Below are 27,133 nucleotides of genomic sequence, written 5' to 3'. Positions count from 1 at the left end.
ACACTGTGTCAACAAGGCATTTGTCATACCCAAACAGCAATCTACTTGTCAATATATCAAAGGGGCTTTGTGGATGTCTCTGGAAACCTTAGTGTCCATATTGCACTTCAAAGAACACAAAGACTATCCGGGAACATTTCCCTGAATTGGGACCCATTTTCCTGGTTTTCTGGTTTCTGCCATCTTACATTTAAATATGGCATCTGGTTTTCTTCTTACTGAGAACCATATACCGAGTATAGTAACCAGGAAAGGGTGGGGAGGTGTTTTCATTTGGGTTAGTGAAAAATATTGCCTGAGGAATGGAAACACTGCTTTGATTGTGATACAGCCTCTATTTTTATTACTTTTCTCTGTAAAATACAATAAAAACATTGTGGGAAATATATAGTCAATTATCTGCAGTGGAAGGGAATACACCATCCATCAGCAAGGCTTCCAGGGGAGGGAGCACTGAGTTCCAGCCTTGTCTTATCTTTCAGTGTGAGACAGACTGTGGCTCAAAAACTGCAGGAGCACAAATTTAAAAACAAAATATGAGCATGTGAAATGCAAAAAGCCAGTTATCCACCTGAAAAACATTGAAAAGAGCCAGAAGAATGTTCCTGTGTGACTACAGCTGCTGCGTGGTAAACCACTCGGCAACAGAAAGGGATGGCTTTGTGTCTGAAAATATGGAATCCATAAAGCTCAAGTCAGGGGCAACATTACCACTGGCCACAGTGGAGTCCAGGTTTCCTCAATATGCTCTGAATTTACTCTTGGCTCTGTATTACAGCATCCAAATAAAACCCAGTGGTGTGCAAATGAACATAAAGACACAGCATAGTTAAAGTGGCTATAGCCATGTTCACTGCAATAGCCCACCTTTTGAGTAGCACAAGTATTTTCACATCATGTTTTATATTTCTTGACTAGCTTTTGATGTCAGTCCTCGTTTTAGTCTACCAACTCCTATCAGAGGCGCACTGAAATATATTTGGATAGAACTACACATTGCAGGTGCCATCACAGTACCTGTGACATTTTGTAAGTGTATGGTGGGATTGCAGGGTCCGTTTCTGCCACCTCCATTTCTCCTGCCACTCCTTGCCACAGAATGGGAGCTCAAGCATTATGTCCTGAAATTGGGCATTACCTCCAATGTTTAGAAAGGCCGCAAAGGAAAAAATCTGAAGATGGATCTAGCTTCTGGAGGTTTAATGTTTATTCTGACGGAGTTAAAGATGTGAGATATTAACTATTTAAGGGTCACAAGCCTCTGAACATTGGGTGACAGGCAAATAAATTTCAGGAGAGTACTTCCATTTGTATTTTCCTGCTAGTAGTACTGATCTTTTGACTTACTGATGCTTCTTAAAAATGTTTACTTTACAGATTTCAAATTCTAAAATTGATAGAAATGGCTGACATTTAGAAGGGTTATTTACTCCACTGTGGGTAATGAGTCTTTGCTGTAGAAGTATATTTAAGGGTAATAACTAACAGCGGAGCAAGTAGTGACTTCTTCCCGTGCAAACCTGTCCAGTGCTTTTGCATGCGCAGAGCCTAAAGGAGGGGACCAGCGGTAGAAGTGACAATATTTCAAGGGACAAGCTTTTACCCAGCCTGCAGCAGGTTAAGTTTGGCAAGGAATGACCTAGAAAATTCCTGCACAAAGCTTCAATATTAGCCTTTTCAGATGAAGAGGATTCAGACTTAATATAAAAAGATGAAACTATCACTATTTGAGGGCTGTATCTTTCTCCACATTCACGAGATTCAGATTCTCATTTGCTGGAACCGCTGTCAGGACTCTGGGCACCAAATTCTCTGAGACAGTTTTATGGCCAATTCAACATTGCTTTGCATGAATAAGTGGTGACTGCATAGGACTTCTGCTTTTTTGGGGTAACAAACACCTTTTCAGAGCGTGGATTTAACAGCACTGACAAAAAGCATTCAAAACAAGTTGAATTCTGTAGAAATGTTGCTTCCTAATGAAGCAAGTCATCACCTCTTACAAGAGTGTGTCATCCTGGCAAATGAGAATTTTGAATTAACTGAGTAACTGAAGAATTTGGTGGAACATAAGGCGGAACATAAATTTTGCATATAGTTTTGCATATCTTAAATTAACATATCAAATTTGTGTTAAATAAAAAGCAAAATACTGAATCTGAGGATCACATGAATGAAGAGCTGACAAGTCAATATAGTCAGCTGAAGTGCAGAGTCAGCTCTCCAAGACCATTAGCTCATCATGATAAATAGCAGTTATTGATACAAAGACTTGGGATTTTAAAGTAAATTTAAACATTGTCATGAAAGTTTGACAGCGTATTCAGGAAAGTGCTACAAAATAGCAATTTCATATGTGAAGTTGGTACATGACTTCCACAAGCAGCTACTCTTCAGCTTTTCTAAACACTTCTCTATACAAACTAGATATATTATCTTTACAGGAAACATATACCCACAGAATCTCTGAGCTACTTCTGACAATGATTTAAGTTCCTTCTGTTGAACTGCTCATAGTACAGACTTGCTAGCATTAATGCCAACATTGTCCATGATTTTCAAGTTTTTCCTGTCGTCCTCTGTTGAAGCAGAAATGAGAGCTCTCTCAAGAGTCTGATTATGCTCTTTCAAAAAAGGCTCTTCTCTTTTTAAAAACAGAAGCTTTTATTCTCTCTTGAGGCCTGATATTTATGATCAAGCATTTAATGCCTACTTCTCTTGCCCTAATTCTGGTCATTTGCAACAATGCTGGTGTTAACTGACTATGAAAGCCTAGTCTCTAAAGTGATCAGATTTTCAGGCTCTGTGCCCTACATCACATGGAATCATTTACTGCAGTACAATAGGAAATAAGACCACTATGCATAACAGTACTTCAGGGTGTGGGGGGGAGAGAAATGTTGCTCACTGATGAGTTACAGCATACCCAGCTGATTAAAGGTGTTGTGATTAAAGGAATTGTGCCTTTAGGAATCGATGGATTTTTGCATTTAGAAGCAGCAGCACAGAGAGGGAATGACCAAAGAGCGAGCATGGAGAGAAAATATGCAGGGTAGCTCAAGCACCTGGCCACATGGAAGTGCTAACTTCCCAGATCTGGTTGATACAGGGCAGCAACTAGTCTTTGCAGCTGGGATAAGCTGGGCTATGAGCAATCAGCAAAGCTCCATTACTGGGTAATGAGCAGCAAGCTGCTCCATCCCCTCTTCCCACATAAGAACCTCAGGGCTCTGCTATCAGCATCTCCTTGTACTCAACATCTGACATGACCTTTGCATACAGATAATGGAGAGGTTCAATGGCATATGGTTAAACTGAACCATGTAAGAATTGTGGATCAGTGGGATCACTGCAGCTTGTTGTGTCTGAATTTCAGAGCTTACCTTAGAGTCACTTCCTTTGGTCTTGCTGAAGTTGTAAAGAAAAGAAAAAAGGCTCAAGTCCCTCAGTTTTCCAAATGTAGTAAAAAGTGTCTGAATACACACTTTAATATATTTTCTGTGGCATTTTTGTAAAATACAGATATATAATTATAGATATAATGCATATATAGCATTTACTGTATTGATAAAAAGCTAGTCTTCTCACAATGACACGCCAGTTAAGTATTTACAATATGATTCAAATTTTAAGGAACAAATTTTTCAAACAATATTGTGTGGTTATATGATAAGAATAATTTGAGGAAAAATAAGAGACCAGTTCTAAAAAATTCCCAGATGACAAAGTACATACTGTTGCCAGGAGTACCTCCATGAATATCCATGCACAACCCTTTTTTTCCCCTTGCAGGAACATGTACGATTTAGCTCTTCCACATTTCTACCTAGTCACATCCCTTAGGATGACATGGAAAATTACCCTTTTTCAAGGACAGATTAACTGTACTATTCTTCCCATTTGAAGATTTGTCCAACTGCAACATTTCAAAGTTTTAGCTAGAGCACACACATTTCTTGTTAATTTAAACCAATAGAGCTATGACAATTTACATAACTAAAATGTTGCTCATCTTCTACACGTCTTAGAACCATTCCACAGACCGTGAGTGTGAGGTTTTTGAATAATGTTTTTAGCATTGCATGATTTTGCTAGAAGGTCTGACTCAAAGAACACTGCAATACCAAAACTAGCGACAGAGCTGTTACCCTCATATATGTACACTACCTAGGCATTCATCTGCAATGTACTGTCCACAGTATGATCTCCATCTTCAATGTACTGTCACCCTCTCCTGTGAGGCAGAGAAGTGCTATTATCACATTTTACAAAAGAAAAAAGTTAGATACAGAAAGGCTGAGTGAATTGCTCAAGGTCAACTTGAGAAGTTTGAGACAGCAAAGAAGCAAACCCACATCTTCTCAATTGCATCCTCCTGTCTTTCCAGCTTTGAATGAGAACTTCCTACTTGTCTTCTTTAACATAAACAAAAATGTAACTAATAGAAATAAACCCTTCTCCTGGCACAGGCTTAAAGACCGCTGTGGTTTCTCTATTGTTCCCAAATACCAAGAGAAGATAGCGAGTGGACTGTTTCTGCATTCATTATCTCCATCCCACTGAAGAAATATTAGCTGCAATGAGTCTTTCTTGACGTGGGAGTGGTTAAGACCACTGTTTGCCAGAAAAGACACAGGAACTCTTGAGAAACACAATCCACCTTCACACACAAAAAAAAAATCTAACAGAGAAAAACATAAAATATGAAAGGCCTTATTCCCCTTCAATACTGACCTGGGAAGCATTTTCAACTACATTTGTACCCACTTTATAATGCCTTTATATCACCTGCATAATATAAAGGAGACTTAGCGCATTGTTGAAGATGACCTCTTTCTCTCAAGCATTAAAATCTGCTCCACAACCTCCGTCATTCCACTCTAACAGGAGGGCAGCTGAGAGGCAGCTCTGCAGCAGGATGATGCACACCAGGGCTGCACAGGTGCAGATGAGGGCAGAAATTTCACCATGACAAGTGTCTCCCCATGTCCTTGTCACTCTGGAGGAGCCTGGTCAGGAGCAGGTCATGATCTCTGTTCTCACAAGCACCACTGGGAAGGGAACCTTTCCAATTCCAGGGCAAAAACTGACTATGAAACAGAATGGCAGGGAGGCAGCTATAACAAAGTTCTGCTTCCAGAAACACTTGTGGGCAAACAAGATCATCTGCCAAATTGATACAGGCGATGTATTTATGAGATACTGAGGATGAAGGACTTTCTACACTTATTAAAAAAAAAAAAACAAACAACAAAACCAAACACAACACACACAGAGGTGGGTAAAAACCAGTAATGGAATTTCTCATCCTGCTTGCCTTCCCCCCCCCCCCAAATCAAACCTGTGTTTTCCTTTAAAAAAAGTAAAAATACAAACACAAAGATACATTAGATTATCCTACTGTCCAGTAAACATCTTATAGGCAATATTTATGTAGGAAAAAATACATCAAGCCCTTCCTTTGACAAAAATTAAGCACTCCAAAGTTCATTCTGTACTAAGGAATGCCTCTTCTTCTGCTGTTGGTTTAAATTACTCTATTCGCCACTCTAACTCCATTGAAATAGTGATTTGAATATGCATTATTTATCTTCGAATATCTAATCATAACTGTAGACTAATGCTGAAAAAAAATCCTAGCGAGAATGCTGTGCTGTTGAAAAGCTGAAAACAGTGTATCATGAGAAGGCAAGCTAATCTTTCTGTTTACTTTGTAAATAATCCATTAGCTAAACTTCTATTTTAGACTGGATGCTTGATGCTTAACACTTAAAAGCCCAAATACCCTTCATAACCCTTGCAACAGAGAAGAAACTTGTAAAATGCCTTTGGTGCCTCAGCTTATCATTGTATCAATGTTTTAAAAGAAACTCACTAGTACTCTAGGAAGTGTAAGTGGGCTTGTTTGTGTTGTTTAATACTCCCAGTGTCATTTCATTCTTTAAAGGGGTTAGAACAGAGGAGGGGGAAAGGGGAGGAAGTCTTACTTAATTTGTTGCATATGTCCCAATGTGTTATACAACTAAGTGTATTATACCAGAAAACTAAAGCAGTCTATGCCGCAGCAAACTCTGTGTAACTCAAAATAGGAGAATAATCTGGCCACAAGCAAGTAAAAAATTCAGTGAAACTTCCTCTCATATTATATATACACACACACTTTACAAGCTACACCGAGTGTCCTTTCATATTCCAAAAGAAATACATTGTAGACACCAAACATACTGTACTTTTACTTAAAGGCTTCATCAAACCATATGTGCAGACACTTGAGAAGACGAGAGTGTTAAGCTTCCTAGGGTCCTAGAGTCAAAGAAATTCTGCTGCCCCCCACTGCTAAGTAAGTGCACTCCTTCCACAGGGGGCAACATCTGCCGATCCGTCATGGTTCCACTTGGAGAGGACCCCAAGAAACTTCCTTGGGAAGAAACGATTTTCTCAGGACTGGCAGCCAGTTTAGGGGATGTGGAAAAGTTATATCCATAGAGCGCACAGGGACTGTGCAGTCTAAACGTGTTGTAGGAGCCTTGGTGGGTTTGATTAGTGGTAAAGGCATTGCTGGATGGGGATGGCATGATGTACTGGAGCTGTGGAGACATCCCTGAAATCTGCATAGATAAGCCAGTCTGCGGGCAGCTGAATGCATCCCCATCATTGCCACTCATAGACATATTCACAGTTGTGCTACTCGACACACCAACATAGGAGGGAGTCCTCGGAGGTGCAAACGTCTCACTGGTTTGGTTTGTGAGCCTGTTGTACGTTTCAGCCAAAGAAGTGCTGTATCTGTTCAGGGTCAAGCCTGAGCGGGCACAAGCTGTGTAGTCAGCTGGAGCAAGGCTACAGAGCTGGCTAGTGTTGGGACTCAGGTGGAAGGCTGGAGATGAGCAAGGGGAACCCGGTAAAAGGTGAGGGTGGGTAGATGGCACTCCACTGCCAGATCCCTGGAGTAAAGTAGAGGAACCCGCATTTCCTGGAAGAGAATGTTACAGTGTAAGAAGCATGTTGGGAAAGGTTCACTTCCCAGGTGACAGATCAAGACCTTTGCCTTTTATAACAACCCTTGACATGAAACATGACTCACATTCATTCAAAAAATATTGTACACACATGGAGGGGTGAGAGGGGATGGGGTGCATGGCACATGCATATTTTTAAAGAAACAACCTGGCCAAGAAAGAGAACAGAAGTTACGCTTTTGCAACCATCGCTCAATACTTAAGAGCTCCTGCCCAAAATATTAATTACTCTTTGACACTGGAAGGAAATGGTATGGCAATTAAGATGTAGCCAAGTGAGTACCACACTTCGAGATGAAGAATTTTGTGTTGTTTATGCCCTCGCTACACCCTGGAGTGCATTTCAGACACTATCACTGTCAGAGCACCAGCGAAGGAACAGGCTGCTTAGCATAACCTCCCACAGTTCAACAGCTTCAGGAAAGTTCACAACTTCAGAGCAGAACTTCAGAACAAAAAGCTTCCAACTTCAAATGAAAAATACTTGAGAACAAAACTTCAGAACAACTTTAGGAAAAGCGTAGGCTGAGTACTGTGCAGAGCTGCTTCATTTCTTGAGCAGGTAGGTGGAAGTTTAGGTTTGCAGCAAACTGTTCATTTACTAACATCAGAACTTGATATCAGATGATACCATGACAAATACCAGTGCTGAATGCTCCTGAAGACACATTGCTTGCTACAGGTGAAGCCTTTTCTCAGGACTGAAAGTTTCCCAACTGCAAGAAACACTTCCTTTTCTTAGAGGATTTTATCTACCAAAAAAACCGAGCAGAGAAAACTAATTTGGCCCTTTCACAGTCTCTGAGGCAGAAGGCACTTAACAAGGAAGACTCTCCAGTTTGTGAACCACATTAACAATCAAACAGCTTGATGCTGCAAAGAGATACACACTGTTAGCAGGTTTTCATGATACATGAGCTAGTAAAAAGAAAAATACATTATTAGTGAACTCTGCCTCTCATCTGTTGACAGGATAACACAAGCTCAAAGCACCATGAGACACTGCCGCATTCCAGAAATCCTGATGTAAGGCATACTTATTATTCTCCTGATATATGTCAACGCCTCTACTACCTGAAGATGGCCACTTCCAGCATTAAACAGGACAAATTTCTAACGAGGTCTTTCAGCGATTCTCTAAACCACCCTACTGTCCAAGGTAACTAAAAATTTTGCAAGGATCCCATTTCGCATCCTCTGAACATCAACAGCAACTTCAACAAGCTCCCTAACATCAGGCAACAGCAAAAATGGAAGAAGGAAGTTCATGGCAGCAGTTGCCCTACTCTCAAACAGTGCAGCTACATAGAAACAGGGCAATACAGCTGGTCTGTCTCCTAGATGGATTAACTTCATAGTGAGTTGCTTTTCACTCTGACGAGGTATTCAGGTCTGATGCTGACTTCTCATTACCGGCCTTTTTTATGAGGACTGTCTCACTCCAATGCTCCGCCCAAAACCCTGCCAACCTTCATTGAATGTATCTATGTCTTGGCACAAAAACTCCTTTGTAACTGCCCACATCAAGCACTGATGCTCAAGATTTCTCAAAGGAGTGGGCTAAGGAGAAGTTGAAAACAGTGATTTCTGTGTATTACGTTATTTTCTGGATTTCTGTTCTGAAGATGTTTAGTGACTTTGCAATACATTATCAAGACAGCAGGTAGGATGTTTGTAAATCTGGTACCAGGAAACGTGAAGAACCAGGAATGTCTGATTTAGCTGGGAAAAGGCTGAAAGGTTTTCTGTATGCATTGGGGTACTTTGGAAATAAAGTAATTCAGAGAAGAGTTCAGAGGTTCCGCTCTCTGTCCAAACAGGCCATTTAAATCTCTCTCTCCTTCACAGCACTACCTGTATGATGGGGGAAGTGGAAACCAAGAGGTTACAAACTGGGGAGCGTGAAAAAGCAAAATGGAGAGAAGGTGTATTTTTTCAAGCTCTAGGATGCAGTTGAAGTTTGCCTGGACTTTACTGAACAATTTTTAGGTGTTTGAGCATCAAGAAGGCTTTCCAAGAAAGAAACCCAATTAAGCTTGCTATTATTTACTCATTACTTAAGAGGACATTTCTTCTCTCATTCTGTTTTCCTTTTCTCTTAAACACACAAGTAATTCCTACATTGGAGTTTGGATGTGTGCAACAGAAGTAATCCATAAATCATCTTTACATTGTGTATCTAGCCACAGCATAACATTAAGGAATAGGTTATTCCATCCTTAAATAACTAGTGTTCTCCTCTACATATGATCTGATTTATCTTTAAAACCCAGTATTTTTATTGCCTCAGCGGCTAAGTTAGCATCAGTTTTCTACCTTAAAATAACTCATGAGAGGTGATAGTCTGCTCTGGGGTTGGTCAGCTGCTTTTTCTCTGCAAGAGACACACTTACCTAGACTTTTGTAAAGCGTAACGGGCAAAGCTTTATTTTAATGCATTTTTGTTTTGAAAGAATATGAAGACGATAGTTACCTTGCTTGGGTATCCCAGGTATATCTTCAAAGGTCAGTGTTCTCAGTGAAGGTCTCCAGAAGGCATAAGACTCTACCAAAGCTTCCAGTCCCATTCTATTTAGAACAAAAACATCACGGCATCATGAAAGCAAACTGTATTATGTCACGTGTCCCTGGATACTTTACCTCAGAAACATTGGTAACATTTCAGGATTATTTTGAAGTTTATTTTGATTTTTAGAAAAGAGCCTTACATCCTTATCTATGAGATCACTGTGATCTGCAGCCACCGGGCTGGCAGCAGGCAAAGAGTTTTCCAATTCCTCAAGTCTGGATCTCTATTTCAACAGTTTTTGCCTTTTTGGGAGGCTTGTTTGAGCAGGGAGACTTGGCTAAAATGATGTTAGATGTTTTCCTAGTATGACATTTCCTTAAGAGCAACTGCTTTAACTGCCAGAGGGATGATCTCCTATTTCTGTCTGGAACAAATGTGATCCACTGACAACATCTATTAAAACAGGATTCTCAGTCATTACCAATGAGTGGGAAAATCACACTTAGAACATGAGCAAGGCATGGGTGTACAACTCTTTTGTTACTAAAATGTATAAAGCAATGTTGTGTCTTGGTTACTCTGTGCCTTTAGAAACTAAAAATCTTCTGTCATTTTCTTTTAAAAGCATTGTGAAAAAACAGAAATAACTGGGTAGATGATCATAGCAGACAGTATTTAGAAGAATTTCTATTTCCTGAAGGTAAAGGCTCATGTTTTCTGACATAATTTTATGAATAACGCACCTTAGAGGTATAATTTCGCTGTTATTTTTGGCTGCTGGGTCCCAAAGGCTTGTTAAGTGTCAGCATCAGGCACACACCAAATACAAGTGCTTCCCTTTGAGCAGCAGCACTCTGTAAATTCGAATTATGCAAATAGCCCAATCTGAAACTACCAACGTGTTCTTCTGATACTGCTTCTTCCCCACTGCATTTCCAGCAGGATCACAAATGTATGTCAGGAAACATTTATAAAGTATTTATTAGCTGAACCTGGACTAAAAAGATAGCCTTCATTTTCTGCAGTAATGGTGAATTTTCATTTCTAGTTAAAATGGAGATAAAAGCTACCTCCTGGAGGAGTGTAGCCAAGGCGATAATTTATACAAGATGCCTTCGAACAATTTCCACATTTTATCACCACCCTAATTTATGCTATCAAATGGCCAAGTTTATTTAAGAAAACAGTTATGTTTTTCCTGAAGTATTTAAAGGGAAAAATTCTGGTCCTTTCCTGAGTAAAAGTTTTTATAGGATCAAACTTAAGGCCTAACTGAAGAATGAAACTATTCTCAGCACATAAATTCTGTTGCACTTTGCAAATGCACAGGGAATGCTTTTAAAAGGTGAAGCTACTGATTTCTGTAAAATAGCCTGTGGGACTGAACAGGAATGATCTGAAAGATCATTTAAGATCAATTAAACAGAACTAATGCATGCAGCAGTGCAGAGTAAGGTATCTGCCATAATTAAAACAACATTAAAAAGTTGGATATAATGGTACCACAGCATTGTTTTTCCACTTTTGTTGCAGACTAAGATGCCTCAGTAATAAATACACCAGCTAGAACAATGAATAAAACAATCTTAACATTTAATTTCAGTATTTTGTAATAGAGTAAAATAATAATCAACTGAGTAAAACCAGTAATTTAAATTTAAAAATGAATTCTTCTCAACAATTAAAACTCCAAGCTGCATTCCCAAACACGCGTATTCAGTATCACAGAGGCTATCAAAGAAAACAGCAATACTGGCCGCAGTAAACCAATGCCAATTTGCAATGGACAGGAGTTTGCAGTCATTTCCGTAACCAGTGTGTTTGCACACCGGTATATTTCAGAACTGGCTTTAGATGAGGTCCTAATGCTTTTAGTGTAACAGAGGCTGGCCCTTCCTGCAGGACTGGACGCCTAACCCATTGTCTTTCAATTAAAATATCCTGGTTTTTTTCTAATGCCCAAACCAGACTTATTCCTAGCAGACAAACAAAAAACCCTCTCTGGACATCCTTGCTAGAAGACAAAAAATCTTAGAGAGCAGCAAATGCAGAGTGCAGGCTGAAAAGATACTTACAGTGAATTCCTGTAAATCTTTGTAACCACCCCACCCCTTCTATAACTGTTCATCTTCTAAAAAACTACTCTCATTTGCTGTTCAGTCTCAGCATTTACATAGCTTGGGTGGAAGCACAAAACAGGCTTTAATGCTGCAGTCGCTGCTAAAAGAAAAGATCATTAAACCAGCTACCAAAAGATACTCTCTGAGCATTCCTACCAGCACACAGTCTGCTCCCTTCTCTGCAAGACTAGGTCATAAATATAGCAGCTGTAGACACCAAACACGATGTGATCACTGGAACTGATGTATAATATGCACCACAATTAAATGTTGCTTTTTTCAGCCAAAATGATTTAACATACAATTCATAACAAGCTTAAGTATTTTGCATTAAACAGTCTTTGGATAAAATACCTCATCAGTGCTGCCAGCAGGGACTAGACCCAAGTCTCCACTTTGCACTACTCAGATTCCACATTGCTATTTTGAAAGATTCATGGATCAAGACAGACTAAGCAATTAATCAGTCCAACTGCAACAGAAGAGGTGGAAACCAGGCTTGTTTCAAGGTCATCTATAGCCTAGTAGGAAAGGCATTCACCTAGGAAGTGGATTTAAAACTCCTTAGGCTACGGAGATACTTGAACACAGATGTCCCAGCTTCTAGGCAGGTGTACTGAACATAAGGTTACTGCATGAGGGGACTTGGTTTCTCCTCCTTGAAGAGAAAACAACAAGCCATTCATCCATACTAAATGCCACTTACATCCAAGAGAACCTGGTCTTATAGTTTGACACTGGTATCTGCAGTTTCTCTCTCCAGCCAGGAGAAAGATGAGATTTCAGAAGCAGCCTGAAATCACAGACCTGAGTATGCATTAATTCCATTTGCAGCCTTCACGGTATGCCACCGCTACCACCGAAAGGAAACTTGAGTACATGAGTCAAACCCAGTGTCAACCCCTTCTTGACCTAGATGGTCAGAGGAGTAGGAGCAGGAACCCACCACAGAGAATATTACTGGGAAGCCTAAGCACTTCCTCAAGGAGTCTGAGTCCTCAGACCAACATGTTTGTAAACACAGGTACTCCCCTCGACCAGCCTTCACAAACCAACTCTGTCAGCAGTAACAAGCCCGCGTCCTTCCCCAACACCCACCTGTTACGTCCCGAATCTCTAAAGCCTTTGGCGAATGGATTCCTATCAATCTTCAGACGAGTTATCTGTGAATATGGTTAGAGACATTATTACCTGCAAATTCAGCTATGTAATACACAAAATTACTCTCCTGACAGAATTAAGTTGACAGTGCAGTAGAAACACCTTGACATTTGCATGGTTTAAGACGGTTGTCCTGAAACAGAGCAGAATAAGAGCCGGCCCTCCCATCATTATTTCTGCAAATCCCCAGAGAAACTAAATAAGCGTTTAATGCTACCAAATGGCAGTTTGGAATTCTCAAGAAAAATCTTTAGGCAAATGTCATTTTTCATGTAAGAGAGTACACTGCTTAAATGCAACAAAGTTACATTAAATTTCATTTCTGTACAGGTCAAGAAGGAAATCTGAAAGAGAGATTATCCCTAGGCTCTTATCCTCCACAAAAAAAACCCCAGCAACCCCCCCCACCAACACTTGTAATTTATTTAAATAAATGGGATAGGTGCCAAATAATATTTCACTATTCACTAACATGGCTCTGTTCTCGTTGTAAAGACAGCGTATTTCCTAAAATATAGCTGCAATTACTTCCACAAAATTAGTAACGTGTTACAACACTAACTAAGGTGTCACTATGTATGTTAATACTTAAACAAGAGGAAATAAGGGACAAAGACTAGAGTGATACATCCTGTAGTTTACTTTTGACTTTGAATCTGTGTGGACCCAGATAAACTGCAGTTAATAAGATGTGCTGAATGCAGCTAATGAAAATGACTGCAACTTTCTTCAGACCTCAGCTTTTCTGTTAAGGTCCTGGGAGTTTTTAAATCACTGGAGTTAGGAACAAAAGAGCTTTAAAAATTCTATCTGGACATGTAGCTACACTTAAAGGTACAAAAACCACCTTTGAAAATTAGACTGCTCTTCACCTTGTGTTTTAATGCTGTATTTATAATTGAGACACTATGAAATATGTTTATATATTAGACTCTGTGATCCCCATAATAAGAATGACTTTTTACATGCAGCATCTAGCCCACATGGCCTGAAGTCTCAGCTATTATGCCACTGCTAAAATACTACTAGTGAAAGCTACTTACAATACAAAAGGTGTTTAGACAATGCTTTTTAGTAAGTGGTATAATAAAAGTATCCACTTTTCTCTTACTGAGCATCTCTTACTTTTTACCTCTTACTTCCCTGGTCTACTCTGAAAAGCCTGTAAAGCATTAAGCAGAAAGTCCAAGTTACCTGTTGATTTTGGTACGCTGTGACAGTAGTGAAAACTGTCTCTGGAAAGGAGAAGGCTTTCACTCCTTCTCCTGAAGGGATAGGCTTGACGGGGGACAGATCATCTCCACAGTCTTTTCGGATGACGTGGACACGAGGCTGATATTTATGCATAGAGTGAAGGATAATCTATGCAGTCATTAAAGAAAAAAGATAACATTTGTTAGAAAGGGCACCCTGCTGTTTCAGGACTAATAGCTTTCTGGAACAGGTTATGGTATGTGTTTACCATGCCACTTACTGGAAATCAAATGTTTTCTTTAACCTCTGAAGGTTCTTATTACAGTAGTCTAATCCCTGTGCATTTATGTTATTGCCAACCCTAAGCATTTAAAAATTACGACTCAAGAGGTCCAAATTCAGCGACTGGCTCAATTGAGACTGGTTCAAAGGGAAAAAAATCAGGAGTGAAGTCCTGATCCCACTGGAATTAGTAAAGTTTTGTCACTGTTTTCCACTGGAGCCTGGATTTGATCTAACAGGATTAACAGCAGCAGCATTTGCTTTTTGTTTTTGGAACCTTCAGGATGTGCTTGGAGCTATTTTTTTCTTGATATCCCAAAGAGATATCCTGGAAACATCTCCTGTTTTGAATATAAGCTGAGACTCTCACACTCTGAAGAAGCAGAAACTTGGAATAAAATAATACTGAAATCCAAAACTCTAAAGTGTTAGTAACCCTAGATTTATAATACAGACAATGAATATCAATACGCAAACTCTTCCCAGCATACAAAAACTCAATTAAGAATAAACTATAAATGAGAAGCATACGAATTCACAGTGCATAAAATTATACACAAAAATACCTCTTGGTATTGCTCCCAAATTTTAGATGAGATTTAAAATACAGAATGTTTCCTCTATTTTATTCCACTTCAGCTAACCACTTCTAAAATAGAAGACTTCAAGGAAAAATAATAATTGGAAGCTCAACTATTATTGTTGGAAGGCCTGAGAAATTAGTAACTTGATAAATAAATAGTCTATGGCTACTGGCCTGTGGAACCACTAATCAACATTCAGGAGAAGCTTTTTAATTTCCTGCTCCTTGAGTAGCCTCAGAATGTGCATGTACTGAGGCACTCATCAGAGCCCCTGTGCCAGACACTGTGGAAGTCCATTCATTCAAATGACATAGAGGACATTACATTCATTTGGATAAACTAGAGTTTGGCTAGGTTAATACAGTTGGTCCTGGCCAGATGACATGACCCCGGTTTGTGTAAGCCAAGTTTCTGGATAATCATGGAGTTTATTAGCCTGTAAGTAAGGTTTTCACAGTGACATCACAGGCTCCAATTAATTTGCTCAGGGAGTGCCCTAAGGATGTTCTCATATGAAGCCTTTTCCCAGTTTCTGAAATCTTGTACAGAGCAAGATTTTTATCATGCAAATGTGTATTCCCTTTTACAACACTCCTTTCAGTTCTCCACTGGCAAAGATCTACAAAATGAAAATGCAGAGAGGACAGCACATTCCTGACGCTGTTTTCCTGTGAACACCCAGTGATACCAGGGGAGATACTGGTGGAACAGTAGGAAAAATTATCAAGGAAAGCTCTGTTCCACTGTTCAAACCCACCACTATTCTGTGCCTTGCATTTGCATGGGCGCCATTGAGCGTGCCATGTTCTGCTCCCAGACAGATTATACCACCCCATCAGCTCTGCGGTGCAAACTACCACTTGCCTACACAGCGGACTTAACCATACACAATGATAACCCAGGCAGCTATAAACAACTCTGCTCATGTATCAGAACAAGTGAAGTCACAGCAGCACAGACATGAACACCTCCCAGTCCTTATCTGGGTGGCTATTACAGCTAAACTGATCCCTGTCACCTCCTAAGAGCAACCTGGCTTGGCTCTGCGCTACACTGAAATTTCCTGCACTGACACACTGCTAGATGGCTAGCAGATCCATAGCAAGAATTTTTTGCTTCTTGATGTTGTACCTTGTCTTGTACAACAGGATCTTTGCTAATGACCAGGACTCTGAATTCTAAATAAGTAATACATAACCATAGAGCCCTGGTGAATCAAAGAGCACCACTATGAAGATAGGACATAAAAGGAGAGGGAGCTACAACATCCTTTCCAAAAACTGTTTAGCTCTATTATTCTAAGCATCACCTAAAGCTACTGTGAAGAAAAAGCTAAGGAAAAGGAGATTCTGGCTTTTCATTCCACAGTGCTTGCACATTTCACAGCACAAATGGGATCAAACAGCTTACCTGCAGAAGCAGCAACTTCCCCCTTTCACCCTTAAAAGCCAACAGAAAAGCCCCAATAAGTCCCACCAAATGCCAAACATGAACTGGAATTAGTTTCAATTCACAGCTGAAGAGCCTGCCTCTCTCTACAAATCCCTCACACGATGAGACCAAAACATTTGTTGGGGGAATAAACCTCTCCTGCCAAAGGCAAAATTACACTTTGACCACAGCAGCAGTCAAGACATCGTTAGTGAATGGAAGACACAGGTAGGCAGCAGAGCAAGACAACAGCCTGACAGAGCAAAGGCAGCCAAAGCACCTGCAGACACACAAAGGTGGGATCACCTTCGAAACACGGCTTTTCAGAGATGCAGCTGTGATGAGACCTCAGAGCTGACCATGAGCTCGGGCACTGCCGTGGCACTACCATCACAGCCAGAACAAGTGAGAGCCCAATACTCTTTCATGGGAGAGATGCCAATCCTCTGGTAGCTCAGCAGTTCACAGACTACCCAGTCACCTCCCCACCACCAGCCTGATCCTCACCTCGACACTGTTTTTGCCCAAAATCCTCCTTTATCCTCCCTGCAAAGCCCATGCATTCCTGCTTTCTGCAGTTACAGGAACACATAGGGCTGAGGAGCACAGATTCCCTCTTCATAAAAGACAAAAACTGCAAGTGCAAATGCTGATGTTTCCCAGCTTTTCATTGTGACAAGAACATATAACTACCCATTGACTGTAAGCAGAGCTCGCTACTTGGAGCCAAGTCTGGGCAGAGTAACAGTCCGCCTCTGCTTCCAGCCTCACCCCACTTTCAAATGGGAAAAAAAAAAAACCATACCCAACCACCAAGGAACAATTAACAGGCTAACAGCCTCATTTTCACTGAAAGTTAAAAGATGTTCCACTGCATCAAAAAATACTCAGTTGAAAAGCATGGAAAATAGCATCGAAAATATTGACTTTTCCTCTCTGCTGAAATTCAGATTAAAAACTGCATCGAAACAGAAGAATCAGCCCGCTCTAACCAGCCAGAGGGAAATACTGCTTTTACAATGCAGCACTTACTCCACAGATGAGAGGAGGATGAGAGGCATTCACAAAGAGTGCCCAGACCATTCACTTCTCAGTGCCAACTGCAAAATGCAGGTTTACTTTTCCACCATCACAACTCAGATGAAAGACACAAATGCTACAGTATGCGTCTTAATGCCTTCATAAGCACACAATCTTTCCAAAGCAGGGAATTCACCCTGGGACTTTCTTTTGAGATCAAACACACACAAGGAAAACATATCCTTACAAAATTTGCTTGATCTCCTCAGCCAGCAAGTGGAACCCATGTATCAGAGAGTGTCCTACGTGCAGATGTGCTTCAAAATCTCTCAGCAGAACAGCTCTCTAAAATAATGTAGTCACAAACTCCCACTCAAAACACTGATGAAAATAGCAGCAGGCAGCAAGGAGCCCGGAAAGCACTTGAGCAGCGAAACAAGTCGTCTTAGAGATGGCTGATCTCCTTTCACAAGAAGCTAATCCCAGGGCAATGCAACGCAAGGGGAGCTGGCTGCCATGAACTACTACCACAATATAAATACTGCACAGAAATACTACCTTAGTGTCTGTTTGCAAATACTGTCCGTATGCCCACGGACATGGGTCACTTCTCTCACCGATTCTGAAAGTTAGTACTCTGGAATAGAATCATAGAATAGGTAAAAGGGCTCTGGATTGATCTCATGTGAGCTCCCTACCTCAGCGCCTGCAAGATCAAAACCTAGCCCTGGGATTTTAACACAAAAACTCTGCAAAACCTTACACATTTGCAGAGCACAGGAAGAATAAAGAAACGATTTCAACACGGATTAAAGCCCCAGAACCAGACAGCACAGAAAGCACACCCAAAGAACAACAGCTAAAGCCCTACTGGAGGAGTGATGGCAAAGTGCTGAGACCACACTGAGGTTTCTCTCACCCACTTTGCCTAAGCAGAAGAAGAAAACAAAACCAACTTCCTAATAATCTAAAATATACTCCATCACCCATACAGGGTGGGAGAGTCAGAATACTTGATGCAAAAACTAATATTTGAGGTACAGCCTTGACCCCTTGCTCTTCTAATCCCTCACCCCTCCCCTGATACCCTCTTGAGAAAAATGGTTCCTTCCTGCTTATGAGAAACAATTGGGTTTTTTTATATTCATCACAAAATATGATTATTCGTTTTCCATTATTGCTAGAGGCATTCAGAGGCTACATAGCTTTTTCAATACAGCATTCCACACTACCATAGCTTTAAAAGAAAAAATGTACCCATTGGAAGAGACACTTTTCTGCTTTCTGCTTTTGCCTTTTCTGGTAATTTTGAATGACATGTTTGCAATTTCCCAGATTTGAGAAATATGAAATTATTTTACAGTCATCCTTCTTTTGTCCTTTTATTTTAATACTTAAATTTCCATTTTAGGGAGGAGGGGCACTGCTGTAGCTCTGAATCAGTTCAATGTGTCTCAAATCACTGTGCTAGGGCTTAGCTTCACTAGTTTCCAAATCGAAACACTTAACTAAAGACCAGAAAATTTATATCCCCCTGCATTATGAATAATGGTGTGCTGTGTACACTACACAGATTTCGGTTCAGAATAAAAACAAAGCTAAGATCTGGGATGGAAAAAATACAGTAATACAATTCTCTACATAGCTGAGATTTTATCACAGGGCAGTTTGGGACTGCAAGTGCACGGCTGGACCACAGTAGCCACATATCGTCCCTCTGCAATGAGTACAAAAACCAGCTGGCCTGGTCTCTGTTTGAAAAGCGACATTTTACCCATTTGCATCTGCTTCACTTTTTAAAGCACTTACAATGGACTCAGGACTCGGAGAAAGCAACTCCCACCCAAGAAGAGTCGCAAATACACGAATGCTGGAGAAACTAAGCGAACTACATGTGCTAACCTTAAGTCAAATAGATGCTGCTGCATAACTGTAATTCTGGAAAGAAGCAGTATAAAATGTCTTTCTTACAAGCCTAAAGAAAAGTGCTGCAAACTTAAGGTATGTGAATACCCCCACATTGTTTTTAGGGACGAACACAATAAAATTACGAGCAGTATTATATGAAAGGGAGGCTTCTTATCCCTGTTATCACATTCGCTAGCTCAGTACAGTCTCCTGTATTCCTGCTGCTGTAACATAGAAGTTGTAGCTCCTGCACAATTTGATCAGAGTCTCATGTTAATATCCTTTGCAAACACAGAGAAAAAAAATATCATACTTAAACTTGGACTACATATTGACAAAATACATGACTTAATGTCACAGAGTTACAACTATACTGAAAAATGGATGTAGTATCTTTGTACTCTGTGCCAGGTACATTTTGGTTCACTCCCTTCCACAAAGAGGAAAGCATCCTGGTTAATAAACCAGGCTACGCTAAGGACAATGGAATCCACATCCTGTCTCAAAACTTGCCTCCAACATCTTAAAACTCTACCACTTGGAATTTGTTTCTCCTTCTGAAAGTAGGCCAACATTTGCCCTTTATTACAGGATTTTGCAAAATTAAAGACTTCACCCTGACTAAAAACAATTATCATTTTTTAATTATTACCTAAGGTGTCGAGTAAAACTATTCTGGGACTGCTGGAAAGATACTGGCTTACATCTGTCACGTTTCAACAGTTTTGAAGAGAAAAGGAAATATTAACGTAACACATTTTGTCACATTAGATAATGTCATAACTAAACAATTTAGAACTTGCAAACAGAACACTCATACTGCATACATCTTCGCCAGTTTTTTCCGAAGTAATGAGCCTCAGCTGTGAAAGGGTCCTGCTTCATAAGGTATGTAATAAATCATTATCAGAGCAAACCCAGCTCCCATGTTGTTCGTTTTTGACTGCAATTATTAACACCTCATGGGATTTCACAGAAATGTTTAGGTTAAGGAAATAGTTGAGTGTATTTTTATTCACGTGAGGTTCTTACACACTATTAATGTTTCTTCTAGCCACTTGTGAATTTAAGCATCCTTTTTGATCAGAGCAGAAGTTGCAAGTAACACATTCGGTGGGAAAACACAAGAGCAATTCTGCCCCTTCGTATTAGGCACTTTACCCTTGTAAATTCTTACTTTGAGAAGGAGTTCTGTTTTTGAGGGGGAGTAAAACAGCAGGCTCTAATAAGCAGTTAATTATTGGAGCAGAAAGTAAGCAGATTTTAGATCTGGACGGTAAAGTTCCAAAACAGCTTTGAAAAGTCAAGACTATTTCTGGCACCCTGAAGCTGTATGTCAGATTCAGGGCTGAGCAATGCACCTACATATAATACTGTACACAAGAGAAAGTACTCACATGCCCTTGATCATCCAGCTCATTATTGGTAAGCTTCAGTTTGTCAAAGCTGATCACTTGTCTCATCCACGTCTCTCCGGAGGCAGGTGAATCAGGGTGAATATAAACACGAGGCGGTACCGGGGAGTCAGCATTACCAGCCACCATCCACTTGGAGCTATGATAAACATACCTGTAAAAAGAAAACAAATACCTGTAACCACAAAACTCAAAATAATTTAGCATACCCATTCAGTATTAATAAATTAGGGCCTATTCATACAGCAAAAACCCAGCAATTAAAAAAACATGAAAGGACAATAACAGTTTTGGGGTTTTTTTTTTTAGTTTCAAGACATAGTTCTGGTACCTGCAAAAGAAAGGCTAAAACCCATGCTCTGATCTGACCTTAGTCTTCTTAAGATCAGTAACAGTCTTAACACTATGATCCACGCTGAGCTTTAAGCTGGTGTCAGTTCATTGATTGCTACAGCTCTGCTCTGAATAGGCATCAGCAAACAGGGAAGAATCTGGCCCTTCATTTATCAACTAAGAGTAGTAATTCCATATTTGGGAGATTTAACATGTTGAGTCTAATAGAAAAGTCTATAAATAAGTTATTGAAGGGAAAGAACATTACGATTGAAAAAATAATGAAACTATGTCAAACTATGCTCTTGCTATTTCTGCAAGACTATATTAATTGTCTCAGATAGTACTGCAGAAAGGCTTAAAAATGAAAAAAACACATCCCATATTTCATTTGACAGGCCAACGCTGACAAAGTAGTTTTCTAATAAAAATAGTGCCTGCTTTGCTAGAAAACTTATTTTGAAGGCAGATACTTAAAAGGGCAATTTAAAAAGCACTAATTGAAAACCTCAAGGTATTTTTTTCAAGTACAGTAAAATTTCAGTACTTCAGCTATATTTTTTAATAAAAACAAGACTGACTTTATCAGATCATATGTTCATACAATTCAGTTCCTTATTAGAAAAAGACTAACAACATCATTGGAAATGAAAACAAAATGATCCAATACATGCATCACTCCGCACAATTTATATCAAGCTGTAAAACTAAGATGCGGAATGGTGGTGAAATTCTCTCCTGGAGACAAATTCACAACCCAAGATCACACAGTCAACTGATGTAACATTTTTCATTTATTTTATATTTGTGGGTTTATACTAAATACATGCTTTCCCTACAGAAGTAAATAATGTCATATATATACATAAAATATTTTGACCTTAAGCCCAACAGTTTCAGCTCAACAGTTTAAGCTTCCAAATATTTACGAGTTCCAATTTTGCTAGAAATCTAGATCTACATGTAATTTTCTTCATTTCCACACAGTTTTGCTATCCACTGTGACAGCTGAAGACTAGGCTCCATGTGACTGCTGTTGTACCTTTCACCTTTAAAGAGCTGCAAGAAGTGAAGTCTGTGAAGCCACATGAACAGCCAAAGCTGAAGTTACAGTCAGCAATTAAAAATAAAAAATATTTAAAAAAATCACAGATTGCACCTCAAAGAGTCAAAACTGGCATCAAGTAAAACACATAAAACATCAATATTTAGTGGGAAGATTAAAGGTGTGGAACTAGTTGTGATTAGAGAAGTTTAAGTTTGCCAGCAAAGAAAATACTGCCCTTCATACAGCTTGTGTTCAGTTACTTCAGTTATCTGGGTACCACGTATCGTACTAAGTGGACAGCGCAGCTCAGCATGACTGTATTTTAAATCAAATGAGGTTTAAACAACTCGTATTCAATATACCTGGTTTTAATTTTTAATGTTAACATTTCTATTCAATTTGGAATAACTACCTCGCTTTTTCTGAGAATTAAGGAATTGCTCAGACTTTCTAGGAATTACATGTTTAGATTACTAAAGAAACACACGTGTACGACACAAAGCTAGAAAGGGGCTTTCGTTTGAGCTGCACTGCACTGTTCTAAAGAAAAAAGCACTTTTTTCTCCATGGCGCAGTCAGAAAACCTCCCTTAACTGTATGTACCAGACATTCTCAGCACTGGTATCTGCACCTTGCTGAAAGCCACAAAATCTAAAATGGTCCTAAGAAATGTCTCATACACCACACAAGAAAAGGACAAAATTGCAGTCAATGAGGTAAGGACACACAAAAAACATCAAGCAGTGTTTGCTTAGGAAAGAAGGAGGCGTTCCTGCAGAACCAACCTTTAAGTCTAAGTCTGCAATATTCCTAGTTCTGCAGTTCAATCCGCAGCGGTTTTCCGTACATTATACTAAGTATAGGTTTGAAACAATCAAACTAGCAATTCGTGAGGACTTGATCCTGCCTCCACTGAACTACTTGGCCAGGTTCCTCCTGGCTCCTATGGAGCATGGGACCTCATCCGCAACGCAAGACCTACAAAACATCTACAACTCATAGTAATAACTGCTGTGGGCCCAATCCTGCAAGCATTTCTACAGCTCCAGTGGTTTCAGCAAAGTTGAAACAGGACTGCCCTTGAAACAGTGAGAGTTTCAGCACGTAATTCCTACTTTTACATGTTTGAAGAATAAATACTTTTGTTCCTCAGATTATTCTCCAGACAATAATGCCATTAATTCTTTAAAATACAGTAATTAGAAGCATCACCCTTTGTGAATCTAAGCAACCAAAATATGTGAGTGATAACCAGCTTTTAAATTAAATTATATAACCAATTTGAAACATGACCAAGAAAGCTCGTATGTCATTATATCAGACATAATTCCTATTAATGTTATTAATGCCATTTAGCACTAGAAAAATGTGCATTTTCATATTTATTTGTTTACTGGAAATAATTCCCACTGGCATGATGAGGAATAAAATATGAAAACATTTCCTGACCACACCAAAACTGAGCTCCCTGAAAGCCAAAACTTGAGCATCCTCCTGCAGTACAGATACAACGTCAGGCAAGCATATAAAGAGCTTCAAAAGAAATTTTAGTTGGTTTTGCGTACTTTGCACAATTTTATTTTTTATTTTAATGCCCTGGGATGAAAATAGGAATCCGAAGGAGAGTTGCCCACGACCTTTGCTAATTTATATAGCGTAAATGCTGTCTTCCAACAGCAAAGCTCCCTATGGCTTGCAGCGTATGGTTTTTGCCTTAAACTCACCGTACCTGTATCTTTTGTTATCCACTGGCACAATATCCATAGCAATGTAATATTGCTGATGTGGGTCTAAACCTGAGATCTTCACTCTCATTGCGGGAAACATCCGCCTGAACATGGAAAGAGAGAGGTCATTTTTAATATGAAACAGACTCGGGACTGGTTGTTTAGGAAAAGTAACCGCTTCGTGGGATTTTTCTCGTTCTTCCTTTTAGCCTACAGAGTCCTTTTGGACGATTATAGTTACACAGCCACGAAATGGCCCATTCGATATGTCAAAACAGATTTCTAAAGTGCATTTACTCGAACAATACTTCGTATGTTTTGGGATATGCTTTGGGAGTACAGCTATTACCACATCATTTCAACTTTATTGTTAGCCAGTAAATCACTTGGGTTTGAGACTTGACTTTAGCAGTATGCTCATTTAAAGCCCGTTTGAGATATTACCTAGAAATCTATTTCTGGAGATGTGCAAACACCATCTCCACCCAGGCAGACCAATACTTACAGAAAAGCAAACTGCCACTGAAGTTTCAAGTGGCAGCAGCAAGAGGTGTTATCATTTCTAGGGCAGCAAACGAGAAAGCCAAACCCACGGTGATACAATTCTAGCCCTGCAAGGATGCAGTTATAAAAGGCAGCGTGCCATGCTGCAACTCAACAATATGGTCTTTATTGAGACGGGACTTCCTGTCTGCAACTTACTAAAGGTGAAGTGCAAGAGCTACTCTGTCTTTGAAAGGTATAGTAAAACTTCTTTATTGAAAGCAGAAACGAATCTACGAGGTAATTTCTTAAAAGTAAAAAAAAAAAAAAAGCCAACAACAACAACAAACGTTGAAAGTTTAGATTTTCTACGGGGAAAACGGAGGAACTAACTGATGCGGTGGGTTTAACATCAAAATGTGCTTCTTAGCTGACATTTGGCACGGCTTTTATCAGAAAGGTTCATTCCTGAAGCCAAAAAAACACAAGAAAAGACCTAGTGATGAGCTGACTGCAAGCTAATGAAAGGTATTTCTCTGTATTTTATAAATCTTGAAAACCATTCCAGTTTATTATTTGCTGCTGCTCTAAAAAAATAAAATAACATATATACGTATATAAAAATTAAAAGACATTACTGGAAAGAAAACCCCTATCTCCGTTATTTCTAAACAAACGGGGAGGCAAACCCGACTGCGGGTAACTAGTTCTCTCTGTTATTTCAGTGCACCTGTAAGATAAAACACAAATTCCCCGACTGGACTCTCATAAGACAAATGTTGCTTTGTGCTGTTTAAGATTGCGTTTCAATCATTAATAAAGCCTCTCTAAGAACGCAGAGGGCAGCATATGGATTCGATAAAATATGTTTTTGTAATTTCTAATAAGTTCAGATACTTTTATGCTGCCCAGGTTTTTACCATGTGTATCCACTGGGAAGGGGAAAAGTTTTCCCTCAAGAGGACGCGGCGCTCCCACGGCTCACCCTAACGAACAGGAAACCCAGAACGCCGAATGCCCCCGGTGCCCGTCTAACATTACCGCATCCAAAATCTGGAGGGTACCCCCGGTTTCTGCCCGCTTCCATGTGCCCGCCCGCCCCGGGAGATCCCCCGCGGGTGCCCCTTACCTTCCCGCCTTGGTGATGATCATCTCGGTGCCGATCTCGTGGAAGCGCTTCCAGAGCTCGGCGCCCTGCAGGTCCACGCGCGGTGCCTGCGGTGCGGTCAGCGGCGAGCCGGGCCTCGAGCCCTTCGGGGAGCCGCCGGGGGAGGCGGGCGGGGAGGCCGCCGGGAAGCCCTCCTCACAGCCGCCTGCGGAGACAGCGGAGGAAGCGAGAGGGGCCGGGACAGCGCGGACCTCGCGACCGGGGGGCTTCCTCAGCCCGAGCCTAGCCCCGCCGACCCACCACCCTGCCCGGGTAACGGGCTGCGCCGGCCCCGGGCCTGGGCCGCGGCCTTGCGCGCCGGGACGGGGGGCTACCCAGGCGCCGAGCGGCCGCGCCGGGCCAGCCGGGCGGCGAGAGGGGCTCCCCGACGCGGAGCACAGCGGCGAGCCGCCCCCAGCGCTCCGCCGGGCACACCGCCACCCCGGGCCGGGCCGAAGCGGCGGCAGCGGGTCGGGGGTGCGAGGCCGGCGGCGCATTTCCTTGGGGCGCGATTAGTGTGACCGCCGGCGGCCGCGGCCTTCTGCCCCGCCGCGGGAAAGGCACCCCCTTCCGTGTGCAGTAAATCACCGACTCACATATACATACGTGTGCTATACAAATATATATATACACAAATAGTTGCACAACGTCTACATATATGCATTGTAGAAGCGCTTCTCCCCCTCCTCGGCAACAAGCCTCCAGCTGTTGCTCCACCGCGCTGCGGCACTGACCACCCGCCGGCACCCGCCCGCTCCCCCCCCGGGGCCCCGGAGAGCGCCGGGGATTCAACCGGCAGCGCCGGCGGTGGAGAAGGGAGTGCTCACACCGTGTGGCAGGATAGAGGGAATAGCGGGGAAGCAGAGCGGCGGCTGCGGCTGGAGCAATCGGCTCCGTGCCGCGGGAGGGGGCCGCCCGCCCGGCAGCCGGGACAGGAGGCGGGCGCGGTGGCGGGGCGCGGGGCGGCACTCACCGGCGGGGGCGCGGGCGGCGCAGCCCAGCTCCATGTCGCCGCAGGTCCTGCCGGCGGCGGCGGCCGAAGAGCTCTTGGCGCAGCAGCCGCTGCCCCCTTCGTCCTCCGCCGCCTCGTCCTCGCCGCCCAGCTTCCGCCGCTTCGGCTGCCGCGGCGGTGGTGGCGGCGGCTGCTGCTGCTGCTGCTTCTCGGCCCCGATGAGCGCCTCCACGGAGAAGGCGTGAGCCTTGAGGCTCATGGTGGTGCCGGGCGAGGACCGCCGCTTGTCGGCCATGCCCGCCCCCCTACAGCCCGCGCATCCAGGCGCGCCGCGGCCGCCGGCACCAGTGCCCGGCCGCACGCCCGTTCTCCCGACCGCGCCGGCAAGGGGCTGGGGCTTTTCCTCGCCTTTCTTTTTAAATCCGAGTTATCAGCCAAGTTGGTGTTGTTTTTTTTTTTTTTTTTTGGGGGGGGGGGAGTTGGTTTGGTTTTGGGTTTTTTTTTAAGAGAAAAAAAAAATCTATTCCTTTCTGCAGATGCGCTCCTTCTCTCCCCCTCCTCCTCCTCCTCCACGTTCTGCCCCGTCTGATGGGCCAGGCAGGACTGACATGGGTAACAAACGCTCTGCGGACACAAATTAGGGCTTGTAATTGAAATTTGTTGCCTTGATCTGTCAGCACTTCCAGGCAGGAGACCGGTGGGAAGAACCCGCTCATTAGTGTCACTGCGGCGGCGGGGGCCGGGCGGAGCCGCGGGGCGGGGGCTGCCGCGGCCCCGCCGCCCGCAGCCCAATCAGCGCC

At 41.8% G+C, this 27,133-nt stretch overlaps 1 protein-coding gene across 1 annotated transcript; it reads right to left on the bottom strand.

The window, feature by feature from the left end:
• Positions 1-3,449: 3,449 nt before the first annotated feature.
• TBX18 (T-box transcription factor 18) lies at positions 3,450-25,878 on the bottom strand. The gene is made up of 7 exons (XM_030490365.1): positions 25,364-25,878; positions 23,754-23,855; positions 20,626-20,797; positions 14,004-14,171; positions 12,747-12,811; positions 9,493-9,587; positions 3,450-6,973 (listed from the first exon to the last, which is right to left on the bottom strand). Exons 1-7 carry the CDS (start codon positions 25,876-25,878, stop codon positions 6,249-6,251), a joined length of 1,842 nt encoding a protein of 613 aa, XP_030346225.1. The 3' UTR covers positions 3,450-6,248.
• Positions 25,879-27,133: the final 1,255 nt, after the last annotated feature.

This window comes from Strigops habroptila, chromosome 6, assembly GCF_004027225.2.
Source record: "Strigops habroptila isolate Jane chromosome 6, bStrHab1.2.pri, whole genome shotgun sequence".
Lineage (NCBI taxonomy): Eukaryota > Metazoa > Chordata > Aves > Psittaciformes > Psittacidae > Strigops > Strigops habroptila.
Note: the sequence above shows the minus strand (reverse complement) of the source record. Positions and strands in the feature narration are given on the sequence as shown.

Excerpts from the sequence above, each read along its gene's own strand:
- TBX18 (XM_030490365.1), bottom strand. The coding sequence starts at position 25,878 with ATGCGCCGCCGGCCTCGCACCCCCGACCCGCTGCCGCCGCTTCGGCCC. Across the intron at positions 20,798-23,753 it reads GTGGATAACAAAAGATACAG|GTATGTTTATCATAGCTCCA; the intron begins GTACGGTGAGTT and ends TTCTTTTTACAG. Across the intron at positions 12,812-14,003 it reads CAGCGTACCAAAATCAACAG|ATAACTCGTCTGAAGATTGA; the intron begins GTAACTTGGACT and ends CCATATTCACAG.